The 27492-nt window shown below is 35.0% G+C and overlaps 2 protein-coding genes across 7 annotated transcripts; one reads left to right on the top strand and one right to left on the bottom strand.

Annotated features, from left to right (window-relative positions):
* Positions 1 to 4060: 4060 nt before the first annotated feature.
* Positions 4061 to 12485, bottom strand: LOC114410249. Of its 6 annotated transcripts, none has more exons than XM_028374104.1 (16): positions 12005 to 12484; positions 11179 to 11229; positions 10887 to 11099; positions 10468 to 10566; positions 10308 to 10363; positions 10109 to 10220; positions 9834 to 10013; positions 8376 to 8645; positions 7267 to 7479; positions 6980 to 7183; positions 6771 to 6896; positions 5941 to 6234; positions 5752 to 5850; positions 4986 to 5449; positions 4836 to 4868; positions 4061 to 4435 (listed from the first exon to the last, which is right to left on the bottom strand). In XM_028374104.1, coding segments are annotated over exons 1-16 (2547 nt in total). In that variant the 5' UTR covers positions 12137 to 12484; the 3' UTR covers positions 4061 to 4434. The 6 variants fall into 6 exon arrangements, with proteins under 6 accessions (XP_028229905.1, XP_028229903.1, XP_028229902.1 ...); XM_028374102.1 differs by having other exon boundaries at positions 5941 to 6228; positions 10863 to 11099; XM_028374101.1 differs by having other exon boundaries at positions 10863 to 11093; positions 12005 to 12483.
* Positions 12486 to 18743: 6258 nt separating this feature from the next.
* On the top strand, positions 18744 to 27482 carry LOC114410250 (CDPK-related kinase 4-like). The gene is made up of 11 exons (XM_028374106.1): positions 18744 to 19559; positions 21079 to 21209; positions 21425 to 21466; positions 21594 to 21702; positions 21812 to 21890; positions 25120 to 25416; positions 25554 to 25663; positions 25788 to 25892; positions 26109 to 26171; positions 26597 to 26764; positions 26839 to 27482. The coding sequence occupies exons 1-11, from the start codon at positions 19017 to 19019 to the stop codon at positions 26983 to 26985; spliced, it is 1794 nt and encodes a 597-aa protein (XP_028229907.1). The 5' UTR covers positions 18744 to 19016; the 3' UTR covers positions 26986 to 27482.
* Positions 27483 to 27492: the final 10 nt, after the last annotated feature.

A 27492-nucleotide genomic window follows, 5' to 3' on the forward strand; every position in this document is an offset into this window, starting at 1 on the left:
ACACATGCCTTCAAAACTATATTGAATACAACAACTAAAGCATCGCATTTGACACTCATAAGTCATAACAAGACTAAGTGAAATAAAACAAGACTAAGTTACTATTAATAAAACCCCGCTCAAGGAATAGAATATAACAATCAGATTCTTATATGTAGTTTGAAGAGAAGTATCCTTAGGGATTTATGCTTGAAGCTGAATATCTTCTTAGTAAGATGTTTTTGGGTAGGGTACCCCTTGTACCCCATCAATCATTTTTTTGTTTGGCTGATAATAAAAAAATCATATAAAAAACCTGCCAACAGCAAGACCAATCTTCCTATTGAACAAACTAACTAAAAGAAAAAAAAAACTTCGTACCCCATTGCCTAGAGGCTCTTCGCTATGCGAAGGTATGGGGGAGGGATGTTGTACGCAGCCTTACCCTTGCATATGCAAAGAGGCTGTTTCCGGATTCGAACCCATGACCAACAAGTCACCAAGACACAACTTTACCGCTGCACCAGGGCTCGCCCTCAACTAAAAGAAAGCACAAAATAAATAAAATATATGCAGGTATTACAAGTATTAATCCTATTATTGGCTCAACATAGTTGCTGTTAACAAGTAAGACTTGGGTTATTATTGCACCAGGCAATGACTTCCAAATATTTTGGACTTGTATTCTATCACCCATTCTGCATGAGAGAGAATATAAACAGCATACCATGACTGCCTCTCTCAAATATTCAAACTCCACACACCAATTAAACAGAAGATTATCCTAGATTGGAGTCTAAAAGACTAAAACACAAATTCAACCATGTAGAGAATGTCTCCTCCAACTCATTCATACCACTGTTTGGTTGGAAGGGGGGGGGGGGGGGGGGTGGATTTTTATCGCTTAAAGTTCAGAAGTCAGGATGGGAGAGGAGGAAAAACAAGAAGGCAAATCATAATCCCTCCCTTCCAAGTTTTGCCTCCTCAACTTTCCATTCAATCAAAAGCAAGATCAGGATATGCAGCAGTCTGCCTCCCTCTGCACAGTCCTCACTCCATCAATCAAAAGACGAAATATGCGCATCTAAACAGTAACAAGCAAAAAAGGTCATCTTCCCAACATTTTCTAGCTCTGGATCAGTAGAATAGCTTTTAAAAAGAAGCCACAACACAGCACTACTATAACCATTGCAGAAGACATCAACATAGCAACAACAAGGGACCATATTTATGAGGCAAACAGAAGCCCCAATCAATTGAAGCATTCTTACATGTATTATTGCCATTTCTAATATATTCATCTGAACAATCATCATATCATATCAGTTTTACCCGTCTTTCTAACAAAAAATCCAAAATGGTAATCTAATTTATTACCACCTACAAATTCTTTCAATTAATGTCTGTCGCAAATGACATGATTAGGGTAACAAAAACACTAAACAAAACATAAATCTTTCGGAAAAAGCAAAATAAGAATAATAAAAAAAAGGAAGGAAAATTGATGTGTACCTGTTGAGTAAAGGATTGGTGCGCGACCTTGTAATCCTTGTGGAGGGTGTAGAGCCCCAGAAACGACGCCACTGCAGCCCCGGTGAAGAACGACGCCAATCTCACTCTCATCACATACCCCATTTCCCCCCTTTCTCTCTCAGTCTCTATTACACTTCACAAATACTACTACTCCTTTCAACGATGCTGCTCAAAACACGCCGTCTCAGCCATGGACACCAGCGACGTCGTTTTACCTCACTACATTAGCAATTTGCTTTTTTTTTTTTTTTAAATGTAATTTTAGTTTTGTTTAAAAAATGCTTTTTAGAAAAAGAAAAAATAACAGTTTTTTAAGGAAAAAATTAGAAAATTCATAAAATAGTTTTAAAAAAAACTACTTTTTTAAAAAAATTAAACAAGCTCTTTTTCGGTTTGGTAGTTAGGATATAATCCGTGGATTATTGCGCCACGTGAGTCCTAAAAATATAATTCAACTATGTCTTATTAGTGTAAAAAAATAAAGTCAACAAACTAAATTATTATATATGTATAAAATGATTACATACTATTTGTATTTGTGTATGCACTGTTCACTCTTAAAAATATATATTCCTTTAATAAAAACTTCATATATAATTATGGTTTTAAAATTTTTTAATGAAAATTATCAAATTTAAAAACATTCCTAAAAAAATAAATATCACAAGAGTATGAGAAAATGTTCCTTCTTAGCATTGGCCATTCTTTTTTTTCCATAAACATGAATTTAAAGGTTTTTTTTATTAATTTTTTCATAAAATTTGGAAAGATTTTTCTTGGTAAGTGGAGAAAAAAAACAAAATAAAATAAAAAAAAAGAACAACTAAGATCTAAGTAAAAACAACACACGGCTTCATCAAGATGAAGAAAAAGTGATAGACCAAATAACGGGCGAAAAGACCACCATATCCCTTCTGAAGCTGGTAGTCTATTATAGCAATGTTAACATTATCCCTAGTCATTTGCAAAGCAAGACCACCATATCTCTTAGGTAAAGTCACTTGTTGCCAACCAACAAGATGAATTAAGGAACATATACTTTGTATGTAATTATATGCAGAAATCTATGAGAATATTGAAGAAGTGAGAGCAAATTTACCAGCTTTGTTTAGGAATAGATTTTTACTAGAAATTAATCTCGTTAGCATCTTTAATGTAAAGTACTACAACTTTATAAATTCTATATCTAAATTTAAATTTACGCAATATAAAAATAAAAGGTTTTACTTCTTTTAAAATTAATTATGCTCTTTATAAAAATAAATGCATTTGTGCATTTTTTTTTAATTTTACACACACACGCACGCCCACACGCACCCGCCCACACACACACACACCCACCCACACACCCACACCCACACACACATCCACGCACCCGCCCACACACGCACACACCCACACCCACCCAATAAGGTTGAATTTTTTTAAAAAATAATAATTCAATTTGATGTTGTTATTATTTAAAAGTTAAATTAGATTGTATGTTTTTCAAATAGTCAATAAAAACAGGTATCAAATTCATGGGCTAAATTTTTCACATATGTACTTGTCACGTAGACTCTATATGTTATGTATACTCTATATGTTATGTATGTGTCACATAAACACTTGAGATAACATGCATGATGTAGTATCTCTCATTTTTTACTTCATGCATGTTATCTCAAGTGTTTATGTGACACATACATAACATATAGAGTCTACGTGACAAGTACATATATGAAAAACTGTAAATATTTCAATTTAGCCCATGAATTTGATACCTGTTTTTAGTCTATAAATTTGACATTTGCTGTCAAGTGTATTTGATGAAAATATATTATTAATCTAAACATATAATGTGTTTGTTATTTTTATTGGAGTATCCTAGTTGGTGCCTTAAATGCATTTATGACACATGTAGAATAACCTTTCATCTCTTACTAAATAGGGACCAAGATTTTATTCCTCCATTTTGCAGAAAAAAAATTGATTTTTTAGAATTTTACCTAAATAAAACAACGAGCTAATTTAAACCCCCCTTAGAAAGCTTTCGAGTTTAGACTGGCTAATTATATTCTCCATCTTTATATCTTTAACCATAAAGAGTGAAATCGTATAATGCAGTCTCTCGCCACACATTAGATGGAGATCATCACCATGTTGTGGGGGTTGTGTTCCTTGTAGAATATTGTGTTATCTCCACCTAACATTAAAGAACTCCAATCCACAATTCCAATTTCTGTGCTTAAGGATCAAAGATTAAAAAAATAAAAAGGTAGATAAGAAGTGGGAGGTGATCTCAAAAGTTTACAAGAAAGGACTTAAGGGTTTAGAATTCTGCCTGAGTGCTAATGCAAAACATCGCTTGAAGTGCTCATCAATTAAACTATGGACAACACTTTATTAGTTTTTTTCTTCCGGCAATAAACCTCAACCAAATATGGTGGCAAGATAATAATGACAAGAACTTAACCTACGTACAAATACTTCAACGTTAACTCATTACTGTCGTAATACGCAACCGTCATATAGCTTGGCCATATCCTCGAATCTTGTTAGACTGAGAGACATTTGAATTACTAAATTCGAAAGGATAAAAAAAAAGTTTGCAAACTGAAAAGGTTAACCATGCTGATTAATCTTTCAAGCATTCATAAAAAAATCGCAGTTTATCAGATGCAATGTATGCAGCAAGAATACCACAGCAAGAGGCCCACATTAATGAAAGCACACTGAATTGTAACAGCTGGGAGAAATAAACTACTACAGAAACTGGAGATGGAGATAGCACCGGCAACTTAAAATCACATTTTGCCCAGGGCACAAGATTACTCCGTCAATGCTTCAAAAAACATTCTCCCACAAACCCGATAAATAATCTTGTATGTTTTCATCCGCATCCTGGTGAGACAGGATAATCTAACACGCCCTTCCATCTTCCCTGTCAATTAAACAGTAATTGGAATTATGAATGCATGGCAGTATATTAATACGTAGATCATAGGACACACTAAATGCAACATAGTTGACTCATGTAAATTTAAATCAGACTTATATCAAATTTGTATTTACTTGCGGCAAATATTATTTGGAAAACGGCAAACTCGCATTCTGCAATACATGTTTATATTATATTTTTGGTATTAGTAAAAATCAGATCAATTGAAAATCACACTTATTGGTCTTGGGCAAGGATAGTTTAATTTAATGAGGATAAATTCTTAAAAGTAAGAATCAAAGAGCTGCAAACCGAAGCATACAATGACAAATTTGTTAACATATCCACGGAAATTAAAAGTAAACATTAAAAGCATTATTTGAGTGCAAGTAAGAAGACTCACTATCTTTGAGAAGGGTACACAGCACCAGTTGCCCTGTCATAAAATAACAGTTAGCACAACACATCCTTTCTTCAGTAGATACTCATTCTCATCATAGACAAACCAAATCATAGCAGATATTATGGTTCGGCAGAAAATGTAGAGTCATACCTGGTCTGCTGTTTAGAAGCAAAGCTTGAGACTAGCCTTCCATTTGCTGAGCCTGAGATTTGGGCACTGCTCATACTTGATTTGTCAATGCTTCCACCATTGCCAACAGGTAATTGTACAGAAGACTGCACAACCCTACTTTCAGGGCCGTCCATTTCCCGAGAAACCTTAGATTTACTCAAAATTTTGACATTTGAAAGACCACCAGCAACACTGAGTGCACCATTAGTTTGCTGACGCTGCATAACTGACATTTTTAAAGGATCATCCCCCAGATTTGAAGGAGCCTTTTTCATGCGATGAGATTGAGCCATTGGTGTAACAGCCACAGTGGACATGTATGAAGAATAAGGAGTTGATGCAGCAGCAGCAGCAGCAGCAACTTTGGCAACTGCTGCAGTTGCAGCAACCATTTTCTGTGCACCTTCACGGAGCTGAATATAGTCACCCTCAATCAAGAATAACTGAATATTAAAAGAGTAACTGTCAGACTGTGATGCAAATCCATCATCAATAAATAGAAACTCGTTAATGCAGATAATTCAATGAAAGTTGCTACTTGCTAGACAGCCGGAAGTTTTGACAAAAAGAGTTGGCATGAATTGAGTTTTTGATGGATGAGTGGTTCCTCTCACATTATTCCATCCAACAACAATCCTTTTAATCTACTTTTAAACTAGCTGAAATCCATCAAAATTATGCCTAATCATATCTGGTTGTATGCATTACTTAAGTCTAGACATTCAAACTGAAATTCAAAACTTACTTCAGGATGGCTAGCCACAAAATCATCCAGCTTCCCATACTTCCTTTTGTAATCGTGCCAATGTAGAGGTGCAAGCATCTTGCCCAGCCTATTAGGGAGCTGCTTGAAACGTAACACAATTTACATCGGGTTAGTCAGGGAAAAACAGCCATTTTTTGTGAAAACAGTTGACACTTAAAGGTCACTAACCGTTGAACTAATTCGAATTCGGCCACCAGCTGGAATAGTGCGAACAATACAAGCTAATAATGATTTTCCATCGAGGAGAGTAATCTCTGATGTCTTTGCAATTGTTGAAGCTGTCAACGCAGAAGAGGTGAACACTTCAGACAAAACAGAATCAGTAGAATTGTTCTGAATCATTTCATTATGATTAACTGAATGGCTTGTGACAGATGATGCAATTGCAGCAGAACTCGCTTGCTCAGCCAATAAAACCTGGTCGTCAGGTCCATTATTAGATAATGTCACAGAATTCTGCTCCTGGAGGAAGAAAAAACATTAGGCTTTTATCTTTTCAGCTGTAACAGGAACCAGATCAAAAGCAATTTTTGGATTGCATTTTCAAGCACTTTCTATTCAGCACTCTTTGATACACTCTGTTCTTGAAGAAGGGAAAATGCTGCCTTTCATCTTATCACCCAAAACATGAGCCAGATCAAAGGGTTGCTTTCTTTAAGTGCTATCTATTCAGCACTTTTCTTTAAGACATTTTTAAAAAAATCTCATGTTTGTCTTTAAAATGAATCAGAATTTATCCACATTTGAATTTTTATAAATCAACGGTTTATCAATTGGACCATGTGTTTTTAGTTGGTACATGCAACTAAAATATCTAGACATCTTCAAATGAATACAATGAAGCACCGATAGCCATAACTTCCATTTCTAGTTTGAGAAGAAGCATTTGACCAAAAAAAAAATCAGACAAAAACTTAATAGTCAAACTGGTCTTATTGGATTACAAAAAAAAAAAAAAGATCAGCACGGCAAGCAAAGTTGAAAAACTTAGGACAAACCTTGATTTCACCATTTGGTTCAAAAGAGTTCAATTGTAAAGCATCAGAGAACTGTGAAGAAATTTGTTGCATGCTTTGATCTTGATGGGAAGCAACAAGTTGACCCTTATCCACTGACTGAGAAACCTTAGAAAAATTCAAATTATTATCATCAGTATGTATTTTTACACAAATCTCAAGGAAATAACAAGTGAATGCAAATCATTAACCTGTGTTTCACTGGTAGCTGAAAAAATCATGGTTTGTGCCTCCTCACCTTGCTGGATGTGAGCATCCAGATAGTCTCTATGAAGAGTTTTCCCATTAACAGACATTTCATAGCTAAACTTAGCATCTGATCTCATCAAATGTTGATCAGTTTGAGATGGTGAAGAATGTTCCTGTACAGGTACCTGTGAACCCTCTGACACAGACTGAAGAAACAAGTATAAATATGCAGACATTTTAAATACAGATAGCAATGCAGAGAGCTTAAATATCGGTATTCTTTTTATACCTGATGATTTTGCCACTGCTGCACAGGTGACATTGACGGCACTGGGTGAAAATGCCCAACATGTGATTGAGGAACATGTGATGCAACTGAATTGGGAACTCCTTGTTGATGCATAACAAATGGATGCAATGCAGTTACTTGGCTGTGTGGGAGGTATGAAGGTGGGACAATTAGAGATGATGGAGCAATAGGAACACCAGCAACATGTTCAGTCTAGAACAAAAAATTATGAAAAGGGATAAGATATTTGTTTGTCTAATCCAGCATGATGGCTATCACATCATATTAACAAAAATAGAGCAGAAACTGGTTTCTTAACAGTTAACTTCCTCATTTTAACAAGGGCAGGTATCAGTATAAGTATCCATGTACATTCATACTAAAGGAGTTGATAAGATCTAATAATTTTCAAGCATTGTGCACTAACAGTCCAGCACTACTACTTCTTCCTCAATGACTATATCTTTGGCAACTAAAATATTAAAACTTATGAATGAGACCAATCTCAATTCTTCAAACCAAACCACTCAATAATAGATATAACTTTCAGCCTTGCATATTGATAACATCACATTATCCTCCATTGAAATGTCCTTGTCTTAATTAGTGAAGGACAAATGCTAGGAACACACTCTTTGGCACACTCTTTAATTGTTGGTTGAAATTTATTGAAAATGAACAAATTTTATGGGTTCTCACATTATATTTAATGATTCTCTCCTGATTTTGTAATTTTCAATAAATTTTGACCAATTAGAGAGTATGTGTGTTAGAAAGTGTGTTCCTAGCACTCCTCTTATTGAAGTATTAGGAAAGATTTGAATGCATCAAAGGAATTTTTTTTACTATATCCCAGACAATAAAAAGAGAATATGATGAAAACATAAAACATACTTATCTAGTGCTCCGATGACTGACAAAAACCGATGTGACACTAATATAACAGTCATTGTACAGCATTGGAACTTTAACTGCCATTTCTTAAAAAATGTTTGAAGTATGCAAATATATGGCATATGACTTGACATGCTGCAAATTAAATTTCTGAGAATAAAACCAACTAAACAACTAATTGTTTATCTATCAAGAAATTAATTAAAGCACCAAACCTGGATTGATGCATTGCCTGTAGATACAAATGGTCCATCATTAGCAGTGCTTTCACTTGGAAGGAGACCATTATTTCCACCCGAAGCATTGCTTCCATTCAAGTCAAATTGGCTTCCATTTTCCTGTCCAAACTGAGTTACATTATTTTTTGAATTAATTTGGGACATTCTTGAATCATCATTGAAAGTTCCACTCCGCTCTCTTGCATCAGCCAGTTCAAGCTGTAGTTGCTGAATAGCATGCAAATGAACTCTTTCCATTTCTGCAAACTAAAGCCATCAAACCAAAAATTAAAAAAGAAATGCAAGTTTACAAAGGCAATGTTTTCCTTCAAGACATAGCATGCAGTTCAAAGAATCTTCAAAACCAAATCACAACAGAACATTACTTGGCAAATATGCATTTGGGGTAGGGGTGTCAAACAGGGCAAGGCCCGGCCCGTTCTCCAAAAAAGCTGGGCCGAGATGGAATTTGAGACCCATAAACCGTTTAGGCCTGCCCTGTTTAGCCCGCAAGCCCGGCGGGCCAGCCTGAGGGCTAGTGTTTTTTTAAAATTTGTGTTTGTGTTGTTAACTTTGTATTATGCTTGTGGACAATTACTGTGGACATTGAGTTTGATGCTTGAATGTGAGTTTGTGGACAATTAGTTTGGACATTGACTTTGATGCTTGAATGTGAGTTTGTGGACAATTAGCGTGGACATTGACTTTGATGCTAATGTGAGTTTGTGGATAATTATTGGACATTGACTTTGATGCTAATGTGAGTTTGTGGATAATTATTGGACATTGAGTAGTCTTGAGTTTATGTTTATGATTATTATTATTGAGTTTGAGTTATTGGACAGTTATTGGATAATTATTTTGTATTGTGGACTTTTAGTTTATCTTTATGATTTATAAATTAGAATAATTTAGTTTAAGTTTGTATATATAAATATTTTTTAATCTGTGTAAAAACCTTAAATACAGGAAGTTTTGAAATGGAGGGATTAGAGGCACACAAGGTGACAAGGTCATCTAGATTCTAGATATTGAAGTTTGTGATAGGTTTTATTCTTTTATTGCTTACTACTAGTATATTATTATTTTAGTTATAAAAAATTATAAAGAGACGAGTTAGATTCAAAATTGATGTTATCAACAACGATAAAGGACAATGCTAAATTGATGTTACCAACAACGATAAAGAACAATACAAAATCTGGAGAGAGAAAAAAAAAAAATTGGCGGGTGGCCCGCCGGCCGGGCTAGGAAAGGTAGCCTGTTTTGCTTAGCAGACCAGGCCGGGCTGGCCCATTTATGGTGGGCCAAAATGGGCTGGGCCGGCCCGTATTGGCAACCCTAATTTGGGGGGTGGGGGGAATTGACAAGGATGCCACAAAACAAAATGCAATTATGAGTGTGCAAAAGCAAATAAACTTAATACTTGAAGCAAAAAAAGGTTGGCAGATCAACCTGTCTCTGAAAACCCATCCAGAGCTGATTATATTGCTCTGTGCGCTCTCTCAATTCAGCTTGTAATGTTTGATTTGTTGTTGATTGAAAAACATCCATCTCACGAACACGAGCTATCCATGCTTGGGCTTCTCTGAACTGCTCATCTTTAAACATAATGGTCTCCTGAGCAACCCTATGCTGAAATAAAGAATCATCATTAATTAATTATAGGCCAAATCAATCAAAAAAATTGTAAACGAACAAATTATTATATAAATGAAGAGGTTACCTACTTGTTCCTGCAACTCATTAAGTTGCCTATCTTTTTCTTGAATATGTTCTTGCTGATCGTGTATTTGTTTTATATGCTGAGCTCTTTCAGCTTCTGAATGATCGCGCTCCATTCTGGAAAAGTTTTGCCCTGTTAAGCATGCAAAGAAGGCCAGAACCAAAACCTAAACACCTATAAATACGTTTGGGCAAAAGAAAAACCTGAATGTTGCAAGTTCTTTGTTTTGCTCACGGAGAAGGTCTTGTTTTGCCCATGCCTAACATAATAATTGAAGATATTAGGATATAATTTTATAACAAATACCCCACCCAATTAACATGCAGCAAAACTTAAAAAAAGGAAAATAGAAATTCAACAGACTGCTTCATTGTCTAATTTAATAGAATGCAGCTCTCTGTCTTTCTCTTCTATTTTCCTTTCAAGCTCATGAATTGTCTGCTCCCTTTCACAAAGTTGCTCCTGCAAAGCCAGTAAAAAAAGTTTTAGAGTAGACAAACAATGCAAGTTAAAACAGATATTTTAAGTATAAAACGTCCCATTTAGCAATCAGTAATAAAACAGCACTGCATCTGACACCAAACTATGTATCAACAGAAATTTACATAGCTGCTATTATAAGAGAGCATAATTAAATGTTTAAAACTATGTAGTTCTTTCTAGTAAAAACTCAAAAAATCATTTTCTTTCAAATGATGGGGATAGATCAACTCAGACTTAGGAGTCCAAATGCACATTTAACAGTTTGAATTTACAACCTGAAACTTGTTGGCATTACTAACATGGTCCTTGAGTTGAGCATCAAAGGTGTTTCGCATTTCCATTATCTCAGTTCTAGCAATCATTTGAGCCTTTAGTTCAATCTCCATTTGCAGTAGTTCTTGTCTTTGTCTAACAACATTATGTAGCTGTTGCTGCAAAATATCATTGTCTAGAGCTCCATCCACTGTTATTGAACAAAAATCAACATCAAGAGGCTCTCTTCCTTGCTGCACCTTGAAAAACAGGAGAAAATCATTTTCAGGTTCTTAATTCCTTAAATTTAAAAAGCAAATTCTCATACCACCACCTTACCTCATATATGGTTCTCTCGTCTGATTGCCCTAGTTTGGCATTGTCTAACTCCTGCACATAAGCAGATGACCATTATCAACCAAACAAATAACAAAAGAAAAAAAAGTCATAAGTACCACATCCAAAGACATAAAGATGATCAATCAAACTTGAATACTTAAATACCAACAACCTTTAAGTATGTAAATGAAACCAAGAGTTCAAACCCAGTAAGGCTGTAACGTTAAACATCAACATCAAATGAGGCCCATTCAATTCAATTGTAATTGAAAGAATCAAGTATGTTACCTTAACAACACGACATTGAAAAAAAAAAAAAACAACTTGGGTCTAATAGACAAACAAGGATTTTCCCAGAAATCAAATCTCAAAACCACAGAAGCCATCATAAAAATAAAAACTAGACACCGCGACTCAATTAATTTTTATGGAAGTTGAATCCCAGTAGGAAAAATCATAGGCACTAAAACCAGTTAAATCGACATGCTTCGCTCCACACACATACTGGAGAAGTAAGCATAAGCAAACTAAACTAGTGGCCACATTATCGACAAAACCCACGAACGCCTAACCTTAAAACGACAAGATAGAAAAAAAAAACACTTACTCGCGTCAAACGACATTATTAAACCCTAATCCCAAATTGATGCTGTAAGAACTAAAAACTGTCATAAAACATCAACTTAAAAATAGATTAAAAGAAAACCTCTCGTTATCTTGATCGCTAACAAAGTAAAGCACTGAACTTTAAAAACGCACATCCTCTCCATCATTCCCCAAACCACACAATGAGACAATGCGAAGTGTTACAACGCCAAACAAGTACCTCGTCGTCGGGGTTTCGGGCAGAATGATGGTGCTCGGCGACAGCGCGCCACTCTTTGCGCGAAGGAGGCGGCATCTGGAGCGAGGCACCGCGCACGGCGGCGGCAGTGGCAACGGCAGCCGTGGCCTCCATGGAACGAGAAGCGGCGAGGGTGCGCCCACGTCAGCACCCAGTGGGGCGAGGGAGTCTCAGTGTAGAAGGGAAAAAAGAAGAGAGAGAGAGGTGAAATGGAAAGAGGAAGAAATCCCTAACCCTAAAATTGAAGATGTTTCGAGGCGCGATAAGGGGAATTGGGAGGGAGAAAAGGGGATTGAGAAGAGGAAGGGTTTTGGTGTTGGACTGTGAGAGAGAGAGAGAGAGAGAGAAATGATTGGCTGTGACAAAGTTCGACCGGCACGGCGTGAACACCACTTATAAGGCGTTCTCACTCCGTGGATGTCATCTCTCTCTTTGCCTTACGCTTCCCGCGAACGCGTGGATTCTACTTTCTTTTTGTTGCCTTCTCCTTTTGGGTCACTTCATTTACTCTTCTTTTCTTCCATGGCCCATTTTATTAATCCATAAAAAAAAATATGGAGTGGTTGTTGTTTGCAAACCCCTTGCTACTCTTCATGTAACACTTTGTATTGTTAACTTTTAATGACTCCACACTATGACATTTTACTCAATATTTATGTTGAAATCCTGCATCTATCAAATTCCTTCATAAGAAGTATTTTCTAATAACTTAACAACCCATTTATACATTTTTTGGAAAACTTTTCAAAAAGTTACTCGTTACATAATTACTCTAAGTAAAGTACACTTAATTGTTCTTAAGGTATAGGTTACCAAAAAAGGTAGATATATTTTGTTAGTATAAGTAGAATCAGTTAATTCCTTTAAGTCAATTGCAATTGTATAGTATCATACGTATATGATCTCTAAATCTCTTTGATTTAGGTGTGATTCACCCAACGCATTACACTTCACACCCCAACTACTAGAGAGTGAGTTTAATAACTCATTTTACTTTAAGCTATGAGGCTTTGTATCAACAAAATCACAAAGTCAAACACTATTGGAATTAACAATTCTACTTGTGGCTTGAAAATTAAGAACTATTCATGGATTGCTTGTGTGTTCAAACTTGTTATGTATAATAACCTCTTTAGCACTTTCTTGTTAAGTTAACACGTTGTTAAAGAGATTTTTTAGAACTTTTTGTGGTTATGAAAATTACAATAAATACTAAATTCTATGAACTAACACAATCAAATATGGTTGTAATGACCATAGTGTAGTTCAACGCAACTACATTAAGAAAACTGGTCTTTGTTTGCTTTTTAATTGTGAAAACTATTTTTTTGTGAAAGATATTTTCATTAAAAAAATACAAAAAGAAAATGTTGAGTAATGTGAAAGGGCAAAAATGGAGTGTAAAGAGCAGCACCCTAAAAAAAGTGATAATCTTTGAGTTCAATCCAAAACATATTAGGACAAATATTATCTAAAGTCGTACGTGTTTGGATTTATGTTTTCAAGCTTGTAATTGCTACTTTATTTCCCTTTCTCTTTGTGAGATGTTTCCTCTCCCAGCGAAGGTGTCCCTATGAGCTTTTGAACCTATTTTTTGTGAGAGATCTTGTTTAGGTCCTTATCCCTTTTTTTTTTTGTACTTAGTTTCATCTTCAAACCTTTTCTTGAAATTTTTTCCTTGACACTTGATTTTCATGGAGGGTCTAACCATTGAAGATGGAGTGTGGAGGTTGAAATCCCAGTTGAGAACTCAAATGAAGAATCCATAAACATGAGTCCGTGTCTAGTGGGCCAATTTCATACAAGTAGAATTATCAAAACCCAACTTGGAGGCCATTACAAGGGATTACTATCTCAAAACTCAAACCTAGCTTGTTCTTCTTTAGATTTTGCCATCATCGCAACATCCAAAAAGTTGAAAAAGGCGGTCTATGGAGTTTCAACAAGCACCTACTAATTCTAGGGGTTAACAAAGAAGGAGAAAACCTTGTTCAAGTGTTTTTATTCACAGTCCCATTCTAGATTCAAATTCATAACTTACTCATTGGCTTCATGTCCCATATTGGAGAATATTTGGATTGCGATGAAAAAAATAGCTCAAACTTTCTTCAGTCATTCGTGAGATTAAGAGTCCTTCTGGATATCTGCAAGCCCCTTACTAGATCCATGAAACTGAAAAAGCCAGTAGGCAAGGCTAAGAAGGTCATTTTCGAATACGAGAAGCTACGACCATTTTTGTTACTCATGTGATTTAATTGGACATGTTGATGATGGTTGTAGGAAAATTCAGACCATGAAAGTTGATGATGGATTAAGAGGCTAGAGTTTTGTTCTTCGTGTTGAAACATGATTCACTTCCAATATTGGTGGTGCAAAGTGGCTTCGCGAAAGAGGAAGCTCGGAACCATGGACGTTGTCGACGAGCTCTGACATTCACCAATCTGCATTCAATTATGGTGGATCCAACAACATAAATACCAACAATGACGCATTCCTGAAACACAATAAATTAGTGGTGGATATTTTCAAAAATACTACTTTGATTGCACCAAAACCAAAAATGGCTCTTGATCCCACAATTATTATTGATTTCGTTGCCACAATTAACGAGCCAATGAATGCCTCTGGTTCCAATTAGCAATTAACCCCACAACAATCCTTACCCAATTCAACATCAGTCAAATAGCTAAACAATGATGACATGCAAATTGAGAATTTTGATTCACAAGAAATAACAACTAGAGACAAAAAAATAGAGGTTGAGTGGCAACAACAACACTGACCTAAACGAGGTTTTTTTCGGCCAAGGCATAGAGTGGTGCATTGGGAACTGTAATTCTATAAATCTTTGGAACTAACATTGGCTTAAATCAAATTCTACCCCTTTTGTTTATTCTACATCATCATTGGGTTTTAAGAACATTAATGTGGTTGATCTTTTTTTTTATTCCAAACACGCGTGGGTGGAGGAAAATTTTAATTGATCTTATTATTACTCTCTCGGATGTAGCTCACATACAAAAGCTTCATCTTTTAAATATCATAAAAGTAGATAAATTGACTTGGAAATTTACTCCATCAAATAATTACTTTGTTTGTACATCTTACCACTCAAATATGGAGGATGTTTAGGACTCTGAACATCTATGTGTTTAGGTAATTGGTTAAGCATTTGGAAATTGCATATCCCTCCAAAGATAAAACATTTTCTATGAAGGATCCTCAAATGATGTCTTCCCATAAAGAACAACCTTCTTTCTTATGGTGTAATATGTCATGCAGGTTGTGCTTTATGTAATGATAATTTTGAATCTGAATGACATAATTTCGTAGCTTGTGACAATGCTAAAAAACACTGGATAATTGTTGGACTTTAGGATTTCATGGAACAAATCACCCATCAATATGGAGGTATCAACGATATGGTCTTCAATGTGTTGAACAAGATGCTACATTAACAACAAAGGATATTTGCTATTACACTTTGGTGTATTTGGAATAGCCAAAATGACAAAATATGGAGAAATATCAAGCAACCAACATCTATGACCGTATCTCGTGCTCTTCACTTTCTTTATGAATGAAAAATGATTAGAACACCCTAAACTGTACCACCGAAACAATTTGTTGCAACTTCATGGCAACCTCCAAGTCAAGGAACCATAAAATGCAATGTAAATGCTGCATTATTTTCAAATAAAAATTCATTCTCTATAGGCGTTATCTTTCACAACAAGCATGGGCTTCTTGTTACTACAAAGACCATTGTCATGCGTGGTAGAGTGAGACCACTAGAAGTTGAAGCCATGGCTCTCCATCACACCATTTCTTGGGTTGCTGAACTTGGTTTTGATAATATTCACTTTGAGACAAGCTGCAAGACTGTAATGGATTATTTCTCAAAACCCTCATTTGGTTATTTAGATTTCAATGTCAATCTCTTTAAGTGTAGAACCAAATTATCACATTTCTCAAACTCAATGGTGAGTTTTGTTAGGAGACAAACAAACTTTGTAGCCTATACTTTAACAAATAAATTTGCTTTAAGCTTTATGATCCAATAATAACCAACATCAAGTGTTATTCCTAGATATAATATTCATTAAGAATTTTACTCCAATTCAAGATAAAAAAATATTTTTTAATAACAATCTCATCATAAGGACAAACTGCATAAGTATTTTGAAATAACAAGTATTAAGTATGAAAGTAAAACATTGACTTGGAAAAATAAGAGAAATTTAAACATATATTCAAACATGATTTGATTACATTTACCCCAACACAAGAGAAATGTAAACACCAACAAACCATGAAAATATATATGAGTGAGGTTTGATTACATTTAACTTAAACAAGAAAGGATTTGGTTATCTATTTTCATAGGTAGCTGCAAAATACATGAAAGAGGGAAGAAGATGGAGAAAAAGGAACATTGAAGCCACGTGAAAGCCTTCTACACTCAAAGGAATAGTTAATTTTGCAATGAGACCAACTTCCCCTTCTACACTTTAGGTGTTTTTCGTTTTAGGACCAAATATATAGATCATCTATAAGTGGCATACAATCCTTTATACACACCATCAAAAGTTTCACTTTAAGTGCTTTTAGCTTAGCTCAGAATTTTCTCTTAGCTAGATTTTCGAATTTATTATTTTTCTTAAAATGGCTATTTCACTTAGCCAAATTTCGTGACCAAGCCACATTTTCGAATTCATTATTTTTCTTAAAATAGCATTTTAGAGTAGCAGTTAAAATAAAGGTTTATATTTTCGCCACAGTTTTTTTGTGTGTGTAAATTTCAACCTAGTTTTAATCATGACAATATACTTCAGAGTTTACATAATAGTTTTATACAATAAATCGAAAGGTATAAGTTTTCATGGTACATATAAAAAAATAAAAATCTTTTGCAGGAAAAAAAGAATGTTTTTCTTCTTCTTCATAAAAATAAATAAAGAAAACATACTTTTAAGTTATAAAATAACATTAGAAAAAGTCCAATTCTAAGATAGCGTAATTTCGAGAGACATTATTTAGTCAACTCCGATGCAGGGTGACAATATTTTGCGTGTTTCAGAAAAAAAAAAAAAAAAAACTTGCCCTCTCGTCAACCCCGTAGCGTAGACTATAGAAATAGAAAAAGTATGCACACAGAAACCATTTGCAAAATTAAATCAAGCATATACACACATTTTCTTTTGGTGGGCTATGTGTATATACACACACATATTTGTACATAAATTAAATAAAAATACCATTAAAACACTAATGCTTACCCCCCCTCCCCCAAAAAAAAACCATTAAAACACTAATTTTAAAATTTTGAATTTGTACCATGACCATTAAATGGTAGTACTAGTACGTTACATCCAACCTTCATAAAAAATTTCAGATGACAATTTCCCCCCCAAACGGTAGATATGTTCCCTGAAATACATTGCAAATTTTGATTTGATGATCCGAAAAGATTAGTGCATCCAAGTGTCTTCACCCCTTGAATATTACAATAAATGTAGTTCAACAACAACAAACCCCAATTTGAATGCTCCACTATCATCATTTACTATTTGTCCTAACCAAAGAGGTAACCACGAGAAGACCGAAGAAAAAAGAGTGACCAAAACAATAATTGCACAAAAAGTTTACGATCCTAAGCACATAGCGTCAATGTTTTGGTAATGCGATTCCTTGATCAAAGAAAATGTTTGCATTTTTCAACACCATATAAAGAATAGAAGTTGATGTTTAGCAACGGGGCTTAATTTCATGGAAAATCCTTCGTATATTCGCCCGTCCTCTAAGGCTATTGACATTGTCTGGTTTGGTTTGCTTTTTTGACATAAAAACCATTGTTTGTCAGCTTACACAAGTATATATGGACATTACACACAAACATTCAAAACAGGTAACCGTATATGCGTGTACATTTCTCATCCATCTTATAATTAACTAATTAGACCTTGCCCAAACATAAATAAATAACAGGGCCCTTTTATTTTCCAATTTAAAAATAAAAAGTATTGTAAAGAATAAGAAATTAATTATAATGCATTGATAGCATTTTCCATTTTCATTCAATAACAAATTAGTGTGTGTATATATATATATATATATATATATATATATATATATATATATATATATATAAATTTATTAACTACCGTAAAAAATATATTATATTATATCAGTTACTTTAAAAATCATATAAAATATTTTTTAATTGTTTCACACATATCAATTACTGAAATTCTAGAAGTTTACTCTTTTAAAATGATCAATGTACTTCTTTAGAAGATAAAATAAATAATCACAATTATTCATGAAAAAGGAGGATTGACATTACGGTTTTTTTTTTGGGGACGACGATTAATATTACGTATATATACATAACAAATTATGAACATATTAAGGATGAATGTTAACTATATACTTCATTATCTAACTTTTTTTTCTAGCACATATTTTATTATTAATAAAAACTAAAAATTATAAAATTAAGAGTGAAATTCATTAAATAAAAAATAAAACTCACAGAAATTACTACTACTAATTTTATATTTAAAAGTAGTATATTACTAACGTTTTCCATGTTAAATATCAACAAATAACTTTTTCATCCAAGGACTAACGTTATTTACTCATAGGAGCTAAAATCCAAAACCGTCATTACAAAAAGCAAGGCATGTTCATATAAATGTTGAAAATCGAGAAACAAGGCATGATATGAAGGTGTCTGAAAGATCCAACCAACGAAGGAAGCAATTTACTTTCACACATAAATGAATACAGTTGGACTGTGTCGTATTAATCTTAAATTAATCCACTCTCTGACCTTACAAATTTAACACTTTCCCTTCTTTTCCTTCTTTCCTTTCTTCCATCTTCTTCTACTTTTACTCTTTCCTCTCTCTCTCTCTCTCTCTCTCTACACTCAATTTCTCCGGCGACGCGTTTCCCTTTCTCTCTCTTGTTGACTTCTCCGATCACCTCCATGGGGCATTGCTGCAGCAAAAACATCGCCGTCAACAACGAGACGCTCCCCGCCGATCACGCCCCCAAGCCGCCGCATTACGCGGCGGCGGTGGCGGCTTCTCCGCTGCCGCCGTCGGGGAGCTCGGTCTCCGCCGCAACTCCCGGGAGGAACACGCCGGCGCAATCGTTTTCCATGAGCCCGTTCCCGAGTCCCCTCCCGGCGGGCATGGCGCCGTCGCCGGCGAGGACGCCTGGAAGGAAGTTCCGGTGGCCGCTGCCGCCGCCATCGCCGGCGAAGCCGATCATGGCGGCGTTGCTTCGGCGGCAGGGGAAGGCGAAGCCGAAGGAGGGGCCCATACCGGAGGAGCAGGGGGAGGGTGGCGGCGGCGAGGGTGAGAGGTCGCTCGATAAGAGCTTCGGTTATGGGAAGAATTTTGGGGCGAAGTTCGAGTTGGGGAAGGAAGTGGGTCGAGGGCATTTTGGTCATACGTGTTGGGCCAAAGGGAAGAAGGGTGACCTCAAGGGACAATCTGTTGCTGTTAAAATCATATCCAAAGCTAAGGTGAGAAGTCTTGTTATGTTTTTTTTTTTTTTATGATTTTGCTTTTTTATGATTGTGAAGATCGTGTGATGTTTTTTTTTTTTACTTGGAGAGTTGGAGATGGTGTACGTTGACTCTTGGTCTCTTCAGGATCAGTTTCTGACTGGAATTTCATCTAGCGTGTGATTAATGATTGACTAATTGTGTTTTTTTTTTTTTGGATTTGGAAACTCAATTTTGCAGTCTATGTATGGTACTGATTTTGCATTTGTTTCGATTTTCGTCCTTGTGTAAACATATGTTCTGTGCGGATATATTGATAGTGTTATGGAATTGGAGCCTGCTGAGGTGGTGGTAGTTGGGCACTGAAATTCCAAATGGTTTTGTTGGAGGTGATCGCGGTTGCTTTTTGGTTTAAGGGATTAAACTAAATGTTGATATTGTTATTTTCTAAGCTGGTGCTTGTACCAGAAAGGAAAATACCATGGAGACCTGTTTTCTAGAAGAATTTATGGAATTAGAAAGTATGGAATGAAAATCATTTCGTTATGTCAATTGGACACTTTTTTAAGCGGAGATTCTGGATTAGAGTGACGATGACAAATGATTTTGGCTGCAACTAGTGCTTTGTCTTGATATATCTAGTTGGTTTCTTGGGAGCGTTACAAAAGATTTTTGAGAATAGGTGGCACAAATGGTGGTAAGTAATGGGACAAGTAAGCAAAAGGTGAAGTTGCAACATCTATAGTATGACAAGTTGCTGGAACTTGTGGCTTTTGCTTAAGTTATTTTTTATGCGTGGACTATGACTTATCTATAGGTATTTTACATTTGTTCTATCAATGGCCATTAGGTTGTGGTCCAAACAGTAGAGGTTCAGTGGTTATAGCACCTTGTTGTTAAAGCACAAGGATAGAGCAGGCAGTTTGCGCAAGACATTGTTGTCAAAGTATCTTGCATGTTTGATGAAATCTGTTTTATGCTCCTTGGTAGATCATCTATAAACATATTGGTGTTTAGTTGTAGATTTAAAGAATCCATATTGTGAACTGGTCGTGTATTGTTTTTCATCCTCCATTATGAGCCAAATTGGAGATAGCAGATATGCTTAAAAGGAAAAGAAGATGAAGAAGAAAATTAATATCCTGGAGAAAGGCAACAAACAGAAGCTTATTGACTATGGATGAATGTTATAAAAAATTTCCTTTTAGTCCAAGCCCTATGGGCCTCAGGTGATGTAAAATTTTCATTTCAGTTGCTTGGCCTCTGATGGCTGACGTTTATGGGAAGGGTATGGGCAAAAACTGATCCCATACTTCTGCACCTTTTCATTATTCTATTTCTTCCAAACAATCAAATTGGATAGTAAATATTAGTTGGTGTGGGAGAATCATGTATTGTGATTTTGTGGTCATAGATTCCATAGTTTGTTTTATGACATCCATCAACATGAATTAAGCTTTGATTTTCAAGCTTTTGTCAATCTCACCTTAAAATTCTTGCTTGAGAACACCGTAATTAACTGATTTTTGTATGGCAGATGACTTCAGCAATTGCAATCGAAGATGTAAGGAGGGAGGTGAAAATGTTGAAAGCCTTATCTGGACATAAGAATTTGGTCAAGTTTTATGATGCATTTGAGGATGTCAACAACGTTTACATTGTTATGGAGTATGTGCAGAAACAATTATTTCTTAACATTTATATGCATACATTTTTTTTTGAAGTTATTGGGTATAATAGAATTTAGGGTTTAGGGTTTACGGTGGCTTTTCTAAGAGTATTCATAATATGAGCAGATTTTATCTTTGGGTAGTAGGTACATATCTACAAATGTTTTAGACATCTATTCTGAAGTATTGGGATTTTTTTTTGGTTCTCGGCAGGTTGTGTGAGGGTGGAGAATTACTTGACAGAATTCTAGATAGGTAAAATTGAAAGGCTATTTTTCATTTGTACTGTCTGTAGTTTTTTTGTCCCTCCATACTTACAGAGGTTTGATTTTGAATAACATGATTATAACTGCATTGTTTTGATGTTAATTATTTGTTAAAGAGGTGGAAGATACCCAGAGGATGACGCTAAAGCTATTCTTGTACAAATTCTAGATGTAGTTGCGTTTTGTCATCTACAAGGAGTAGTTCACCGTGATCTAAAACCAGAGGTATGTCATTGTGAAGTTTGAGCTACTCAGAATAATTTGGTTGTGCCTTTCAATGAATGAGCTATTTTATATTTGTACAATTACCCCTCTAATATTTTTTGCTTTGCAGAATTTTCTTTTTGTCTCGAAAGAAGAGGATGCTGTGATGAAAGTTATTGATTTTGGGCTATCTGATTTTGTTAGGCCAGGTAATATGACTAAATCAACCTACTATAGTCAGTCTCAAGTTGTATCCAAGTTTTTGTATTCAATGCATTAGCATGGTCCTTTGAATTTACTCATGTAATCTTCCGGAGAATAACCAAGGAATCAATTATCATAAGGTTTTGTGCAATATTGTTAACACTTAGATTTTGTGAGATATTGAAACAGTATAATGAAGGATTAATGATATTTTACCATATCACAGTTCATCAGTCATTAATTTGGAATAAATATCTAAAATTGATTTTTATCACTTGTAACGAAGAAGGCAAGATGCCTGAGAATTTTTAATAATATTTTTCATCTGATTGAAATATCTGATAAATATCTTAATTTTAACATTGATTCCTGATACAATTTGTAGTTCCTTGAGAGTATGATTTAGTTTTCTCTATATGTTAGTTTCTTTTTGCAGAAACAAAATCGACATCATATAATCAGAGATACTAGTAGAGTTGAACAGGATGATCTTATTTATCATGTCATTTCTGTTCCTCTAAGGCCTTTAGTTTGATTTATTTTCCAATTTTATGATCATATTCTGAGCAAAGCTTGCTTTTCTCTTAACTTCAGCAATTTTGATGACTGACCACTGTTGTTTTTTCATTGCCTTAAATATTACTGGTTTAATAAAGCTTTAAGTGAAATTGATGTTAAATTATTAATCTGTGTTTGGGAATGATATTCTAAAACTAGGTTTAGAAGAATTGATGTTTGGATGTTGTAAAAGTAAAATTACTTTTATATATCAAATCAAATTACTATCAAAGGCACAATATTATTTTAGTTTTAAAAGACACCACATGGATATGAGGTTATTTCAGTAACTATACCCATTTGTTTTTACTTGTTTCTACTTTTGTTTCTCATGTAAGCTAACGGTCATTTCTTCCAAAATAATTGATTTGTCTTTTTCTGGGTAAGTTGAGAACAAATATAGGAGTAACCAAACACTTTTCAATTTTGTTGAACTGTGCAAACTTCCACAAATGGCCATGTGAAACACCTCAAAATCTAAAACAGACATGTTCATGTGGTAAGCATGTTTGCATGCGTATGTCTTTATGCTTCTGATTTTCATAATTTTATTTGGATGCTTAGGTTGAACTCCTCTCCATAACTTTTTAACTAAATCGAGAGAATGAAATTTAATTTTATGATAACCGAATATGTGAGTGTTAACTCATTGGTAAGTGAATCAAATTGTCACAAGTAGTAAAATAAAACGGAAGTTCGAGTGTCGAGTCCACATACTTAGATTGGTACAAACCCAAGTTTGAAGTCATTGATAGAATTGTAAGTGAAAAATTAGGGGGCAGAAGTAAAAGATAAAAAGATAAGGAAATTAAACAATAATTTGAATGCGGAAGATGAATTCAGAATGCAAATGTGTTGGGACCTAGCATGCTAAACTACTAATGTTAATAATTTTTCTCTATCTAATGTTATCCCAGTTTTTACCTGCATTTATTATGATATTCTATCTTTGATTTCTGGTTTCCCACATGAAGAAACTAATTTATATATTTTCTCTCTCAACTTCCTTTGCAAAGATAATAGTAAATCGCATTAAGAATGCATGAAATAGGCTAAACAAACATCACTCTATTCCTAGACATACTTCATTTAGATGCCCTTTCCTGATTCTTTAGAAAATAACCATTTTTCAATGCATTACTTCCTAAACAATCAGCAACAATAAAACACAGAAAAGAACAATAAAAACCAAAATTGCATTGAATAGATAGTAGGGAAGAATTACATTATAAGAGTTTGGCCGCTAGATTCTCAACAATGGGGTTTAGTCTCTCCTAGTCACGAGAGACTTTACACTTTAGGGATTGATGGGGATAGAAGAAGAGGGATGGATAGAGGAGTAAAAGGCGATAATAGATATAGAAAGACAGTTTCTACTAGTTGAGATATTCAAATTGGATTCATTAGAGAGTTCTAAGTCTCAGTACGTCTTTCTCCTTTGTTTCCTACTCCTTTAGGTCTGAGGTAGCTTAAAATTCACTCCACCTCTCACTAAGCGGGCCTTCTAGGCTTAGCGAGCATGTCGGTGATCACGCGCTTAGCGTGGTTTCGTGCTAAGCGCCTTTAGACTTCTTCGTGGGTCTTCTTCGCGCTAAACTTGGGTTAACCTAGGCCTGTCTTGTGCACTAAATGAGCTGTCCCAATCTTCAGCTTTTCTTCAAGGCTTTTTCTTCAAATTTTGCATCAATTTTCCTCCAAAGCACTTTAATCTTCTTTCTTTTGAATCCTGCTGGTCAAGAATTAAAATGATATTAAAATCCTCATTATTTCATGAAAATAGCAATAAAGTAGAGGAATTCTAATCATTCTTAGTCAAATTTGACTATCAATTAAACCCAAATTTCGCAGTTATCAATTAGAAAATAATTTCTTGTTACACATGTTGGGATGATCAAATTGATGATTGTTGAAGAAAGGAAGCTATTAAATAATCCTCTAGTTTGAATACTTAATTGAAATTGTTTTTCATATTTTCATATTATTCTGTTTCTGCTATCTTTTTGGGAGCTCCTGCATGGTGCTTGCCCTTAAAAAGACATTAACTATGATATACTGTTCTCACCTGGTGTGTTGAGAATGTACACTCCAATTTTAAGTGTGGCATAGAGCTCACAGCTTGGCAGGAATGAAGAGGTCTTTAAAAACAGAGGATGTGCTATCTCAAATTGCCTTGTCAATTTTCACACCCAACATTTCATACAGTCCCATATTCACTTCACATTTTCCACCTTCCAATTTTTACTCTTACCAAGCACATTTAACTCCATTTAAAACCAACTATTTTCTCCCTTTCATTTTATATTCTTGCAGATTGTATTGATCTAGTTTGACAAAGAGGCTAGGGGAATATTCGTTGGAAAACTTTGCCAATATCTGTATTGCTATTTTTTTCTCTACATTGGTCAAAATCATGTAGGCATATTAAGAATAGATTGAGTCTTTCCTACCAACGCTTAGAATTTCCTTGTTTTAAGCTCTGCTATAATTGTACAAGTTTGTTTGCGTAAGGCTTTTCACCAATTTACTGGTTTAGATGAATTTCAGGGCATGCATTGATTCTCTGTTTAGGATTGCCTCCAGTTTTGAAATAAATAGTTATCATTTATTGTCTTGTAATCAGTGATATCCTCTTATTAATTTTTTGACTACCAGCACTGACTTCTATTAAACATGCAGATCAACGCCTCAATGACATTGTTGGCAGTGCCTACTACGTTGCACCTGAAGTGCTCCATAGATCTTACAGTGTTGAAGGAGACTTATGGAGTATTGGGGTTATATCATACATATTGTTATGTGGAAGTAGACCATTTTGGGCACGCACTGAATCAGGAATTTTCCGGTCTGTCTTGAGAGCGAATCCTAACTTTGATGATTCACCTTGGCCATCCATATCACCAGAAGCTAAAGACTTTGTGAAGAGACTTCTGAACAAGGACCACAGGAAAAGGATGACTGCTGCTCAAGCTTTAGGTATATTTCATTTCAATGTTTTGCCCAGACCTTGTTTAACTACATAAGAATTTGCTTGTCATTGAAATTCTCTCTCTCACACTCCTAAATCTTTTTCTTTGATGCTTGCTAATGGAGAGTTTCCTCTATATTTGCAGCTCACCCATGGTTGAGAAACGAAAAAAATGCTATTCCTTTAGATATTTTGATATACAAGTTAGTAAAGTCATATGTGCGTGCCTCACCTTTGAGACGTGCAGCATTGAAGGTAGTTATTTGTTATGCTTCCATTAGAATAAATGCACATTATATCCTCCCCTTCTTTGGTGGGGGTAGGGGACAATGGAACAAGAGTGATTTTGTCTGATTTGCTTTTCTTTATATTGATGCAGGCTCTTGCGAAAGCATTGACCGAAGACGAGCTAATATACCTTAGAGCGCAGTTTAACCTCTTGGAGCCTAAAGATGGCTGCATTTTACTTGAGAATTTTAGAGTTGTAAGTTCATGGTTTTTGCAATTATATACTCTATGTGACATCAAGGCATGTTCTTATTCCTTAAACAATGATATGCTATATTATTATCTGTTAACTGTATAAAATGTAAATATGTTATCTGTTAGCCTTAGGTTATCTTTTATGGTTTAAACTCTGTTTTGGTTTTATTTGCTGTTGTTTCCAAAATATCTATAAACTGAATCAAAAGAAATACAGGCTCTCATGAAAAATGCAACTGATGCCATGAAGGAGTCAAGGGTCCCTGAAATTTTAAATTTGGTGAGTAATCTTTGATTTGTGATTTACATGTATTTATTTTTCTTCCAGCTCTCTCCATTCTAATGTTTTAGTAGCCATTATGATCCCAATCTATAATGTGCCATGTCTGGACTGGTAGATCTTATAATAAATTAAAAAGAAGTTGCATGAATTTAAGGGGACTTTAAATGCTGCAACCAGAATTGCCTGCACATTTACTTGAGACCGGTATATAATGAAAATAGGTGGCGGGAAGGAATGCAGATGGTTTTGATTAATTTTGACAAGAGCAAAATCTTACATTCCTTGTTGATCAGTGCCACTATTACTCATTTGGATTGTATCGTAAAATGCTATAATATCTGTTTTATTCCTCATGAAAGTGCAGTTTTGTTTGCATACATTTATAATATGGAAAACCTGAAATGATTATTTCTTGAAACAAGATGGAGCCACTCTCCTATAAAAAAATGGACTTCGAAGAGTTTTGCGCTGCTGCAATCAGTGTATATCAGCTTGAAGTTCATCAAGAATGGGATAGAATCGCTACCACAGCTTTTGAGTATTTTGAGGAAACAGGAAACCGGGTCATTTCAGTTGAGGAGTTGGCTCAGGTTTGCACATTCTGATGTTAATGCTGTCTTAAAAGCTGTTTAATAACCTACTAACCTTCTGATAATGTTCTCAGGAGATGAATTTGGTTCCATCAGCCTACTCTTTAATGGGTGATTGGATCAGAAAATCTGATGGAAAACTCAGCTTGGTCGGATATACAAAGTTTTTGCATGGTGTCACAATGCGTAGTTCAAATACAAGACACCGACAGCTAGTATAACTAAAAGGGAGATTTTATTATTATTATTATATTTGTTGAAATTAGTTTGTGTCTTTTTTCTTTCTTTAATTTGAATTGAAAGGAAAAATGGTACGGAGGGTCTTAGCAATTTTTTCGGGGGGTTTTCGGGAGTGGATCATGGAAAAACAGAGCTAACATATTGTTTTGTTTTGTTCCTCATGTGATTTGCGGTGCAAAGCAAAAATCTCCTATTTTACTTGTGAGCCAAAATGCCACTTGCTTTCTTGTAACATTTCGTGTGAATATTAAAGACGCATCTGTATGGGTCTAACTTCATCGTATTGTAACAATGCCGCAGTATTTTTAAGAAGGTTTAGGTAGTGCAATGCGGCGGTGAACTTGGATCAATTTCTTCCATGCCTTGTGAATATTATCTATTTGGTCTAAAAAAATCCTTGTTGAAAACCATGCACGTTTCTCGTTTTAGCACTAGTCAAAACTCGAGACGTGCTCGTAAATGATTACCTGATTTCTTATGTTACGTTG

Source organism: Glycine soja, chromosome 4 (assembly GCF_004193775.1).
Source record: "Glycine soja cultivar W05 chromosome 4, ASM419377v2, whole genome shotgun sequence".
In the NCBI taxonomy this organism is placed as follows: Eukaryota; Viridiplantae; Streptophyta; class Magnoliopsida; order Fabales; family Fabaceae; genus Glycine; species Glycine soja.

Coding starts and splice junctions, on each gene's coding strand:
- LOC114410249 (XM_028374099.1), bottom strand. CDS start 12,136: ATGGAGGCCACGGCTGCCGTTGCCACTGCCGCCGCCGTGCGCGGTGCC. Junction 5,851..5,940: donor GAATTCGAATTAGTTCAACG/GTTAGTGACCTT, acceptor CGTTTCAAGCAG/CTCCCTAATAGGCTGGGCAA. Junction 5,450..5,751: donor TTGTGGCTAGCCATCCTGAA/GTAAGTTTTGAA, acceptor TTTAATATTCAG/TTATTCTTGATTGAGGGTGA.
- LOC114410250 (XM_028374106.1), top strand. CDS start 19,017: ATGGGGCATTGCTGCAGCAAAAACATCGCCGTCAACAACGAGACGCTC. Junction 25,893..26,108: donor TACTTGAGAATTTTAGAGTT/GTAAGTTCATGG, acceptor AAAGAAATACAG/GCTCTCATGAAAAATGCAAC. Junction 26,765..26,838: donor CAGTTGAGGAGTTGGCTCAG/GTTTGCACATTC, acceptor TAATGTTCTCAG/GAGATGAATTTGGTTCCATC.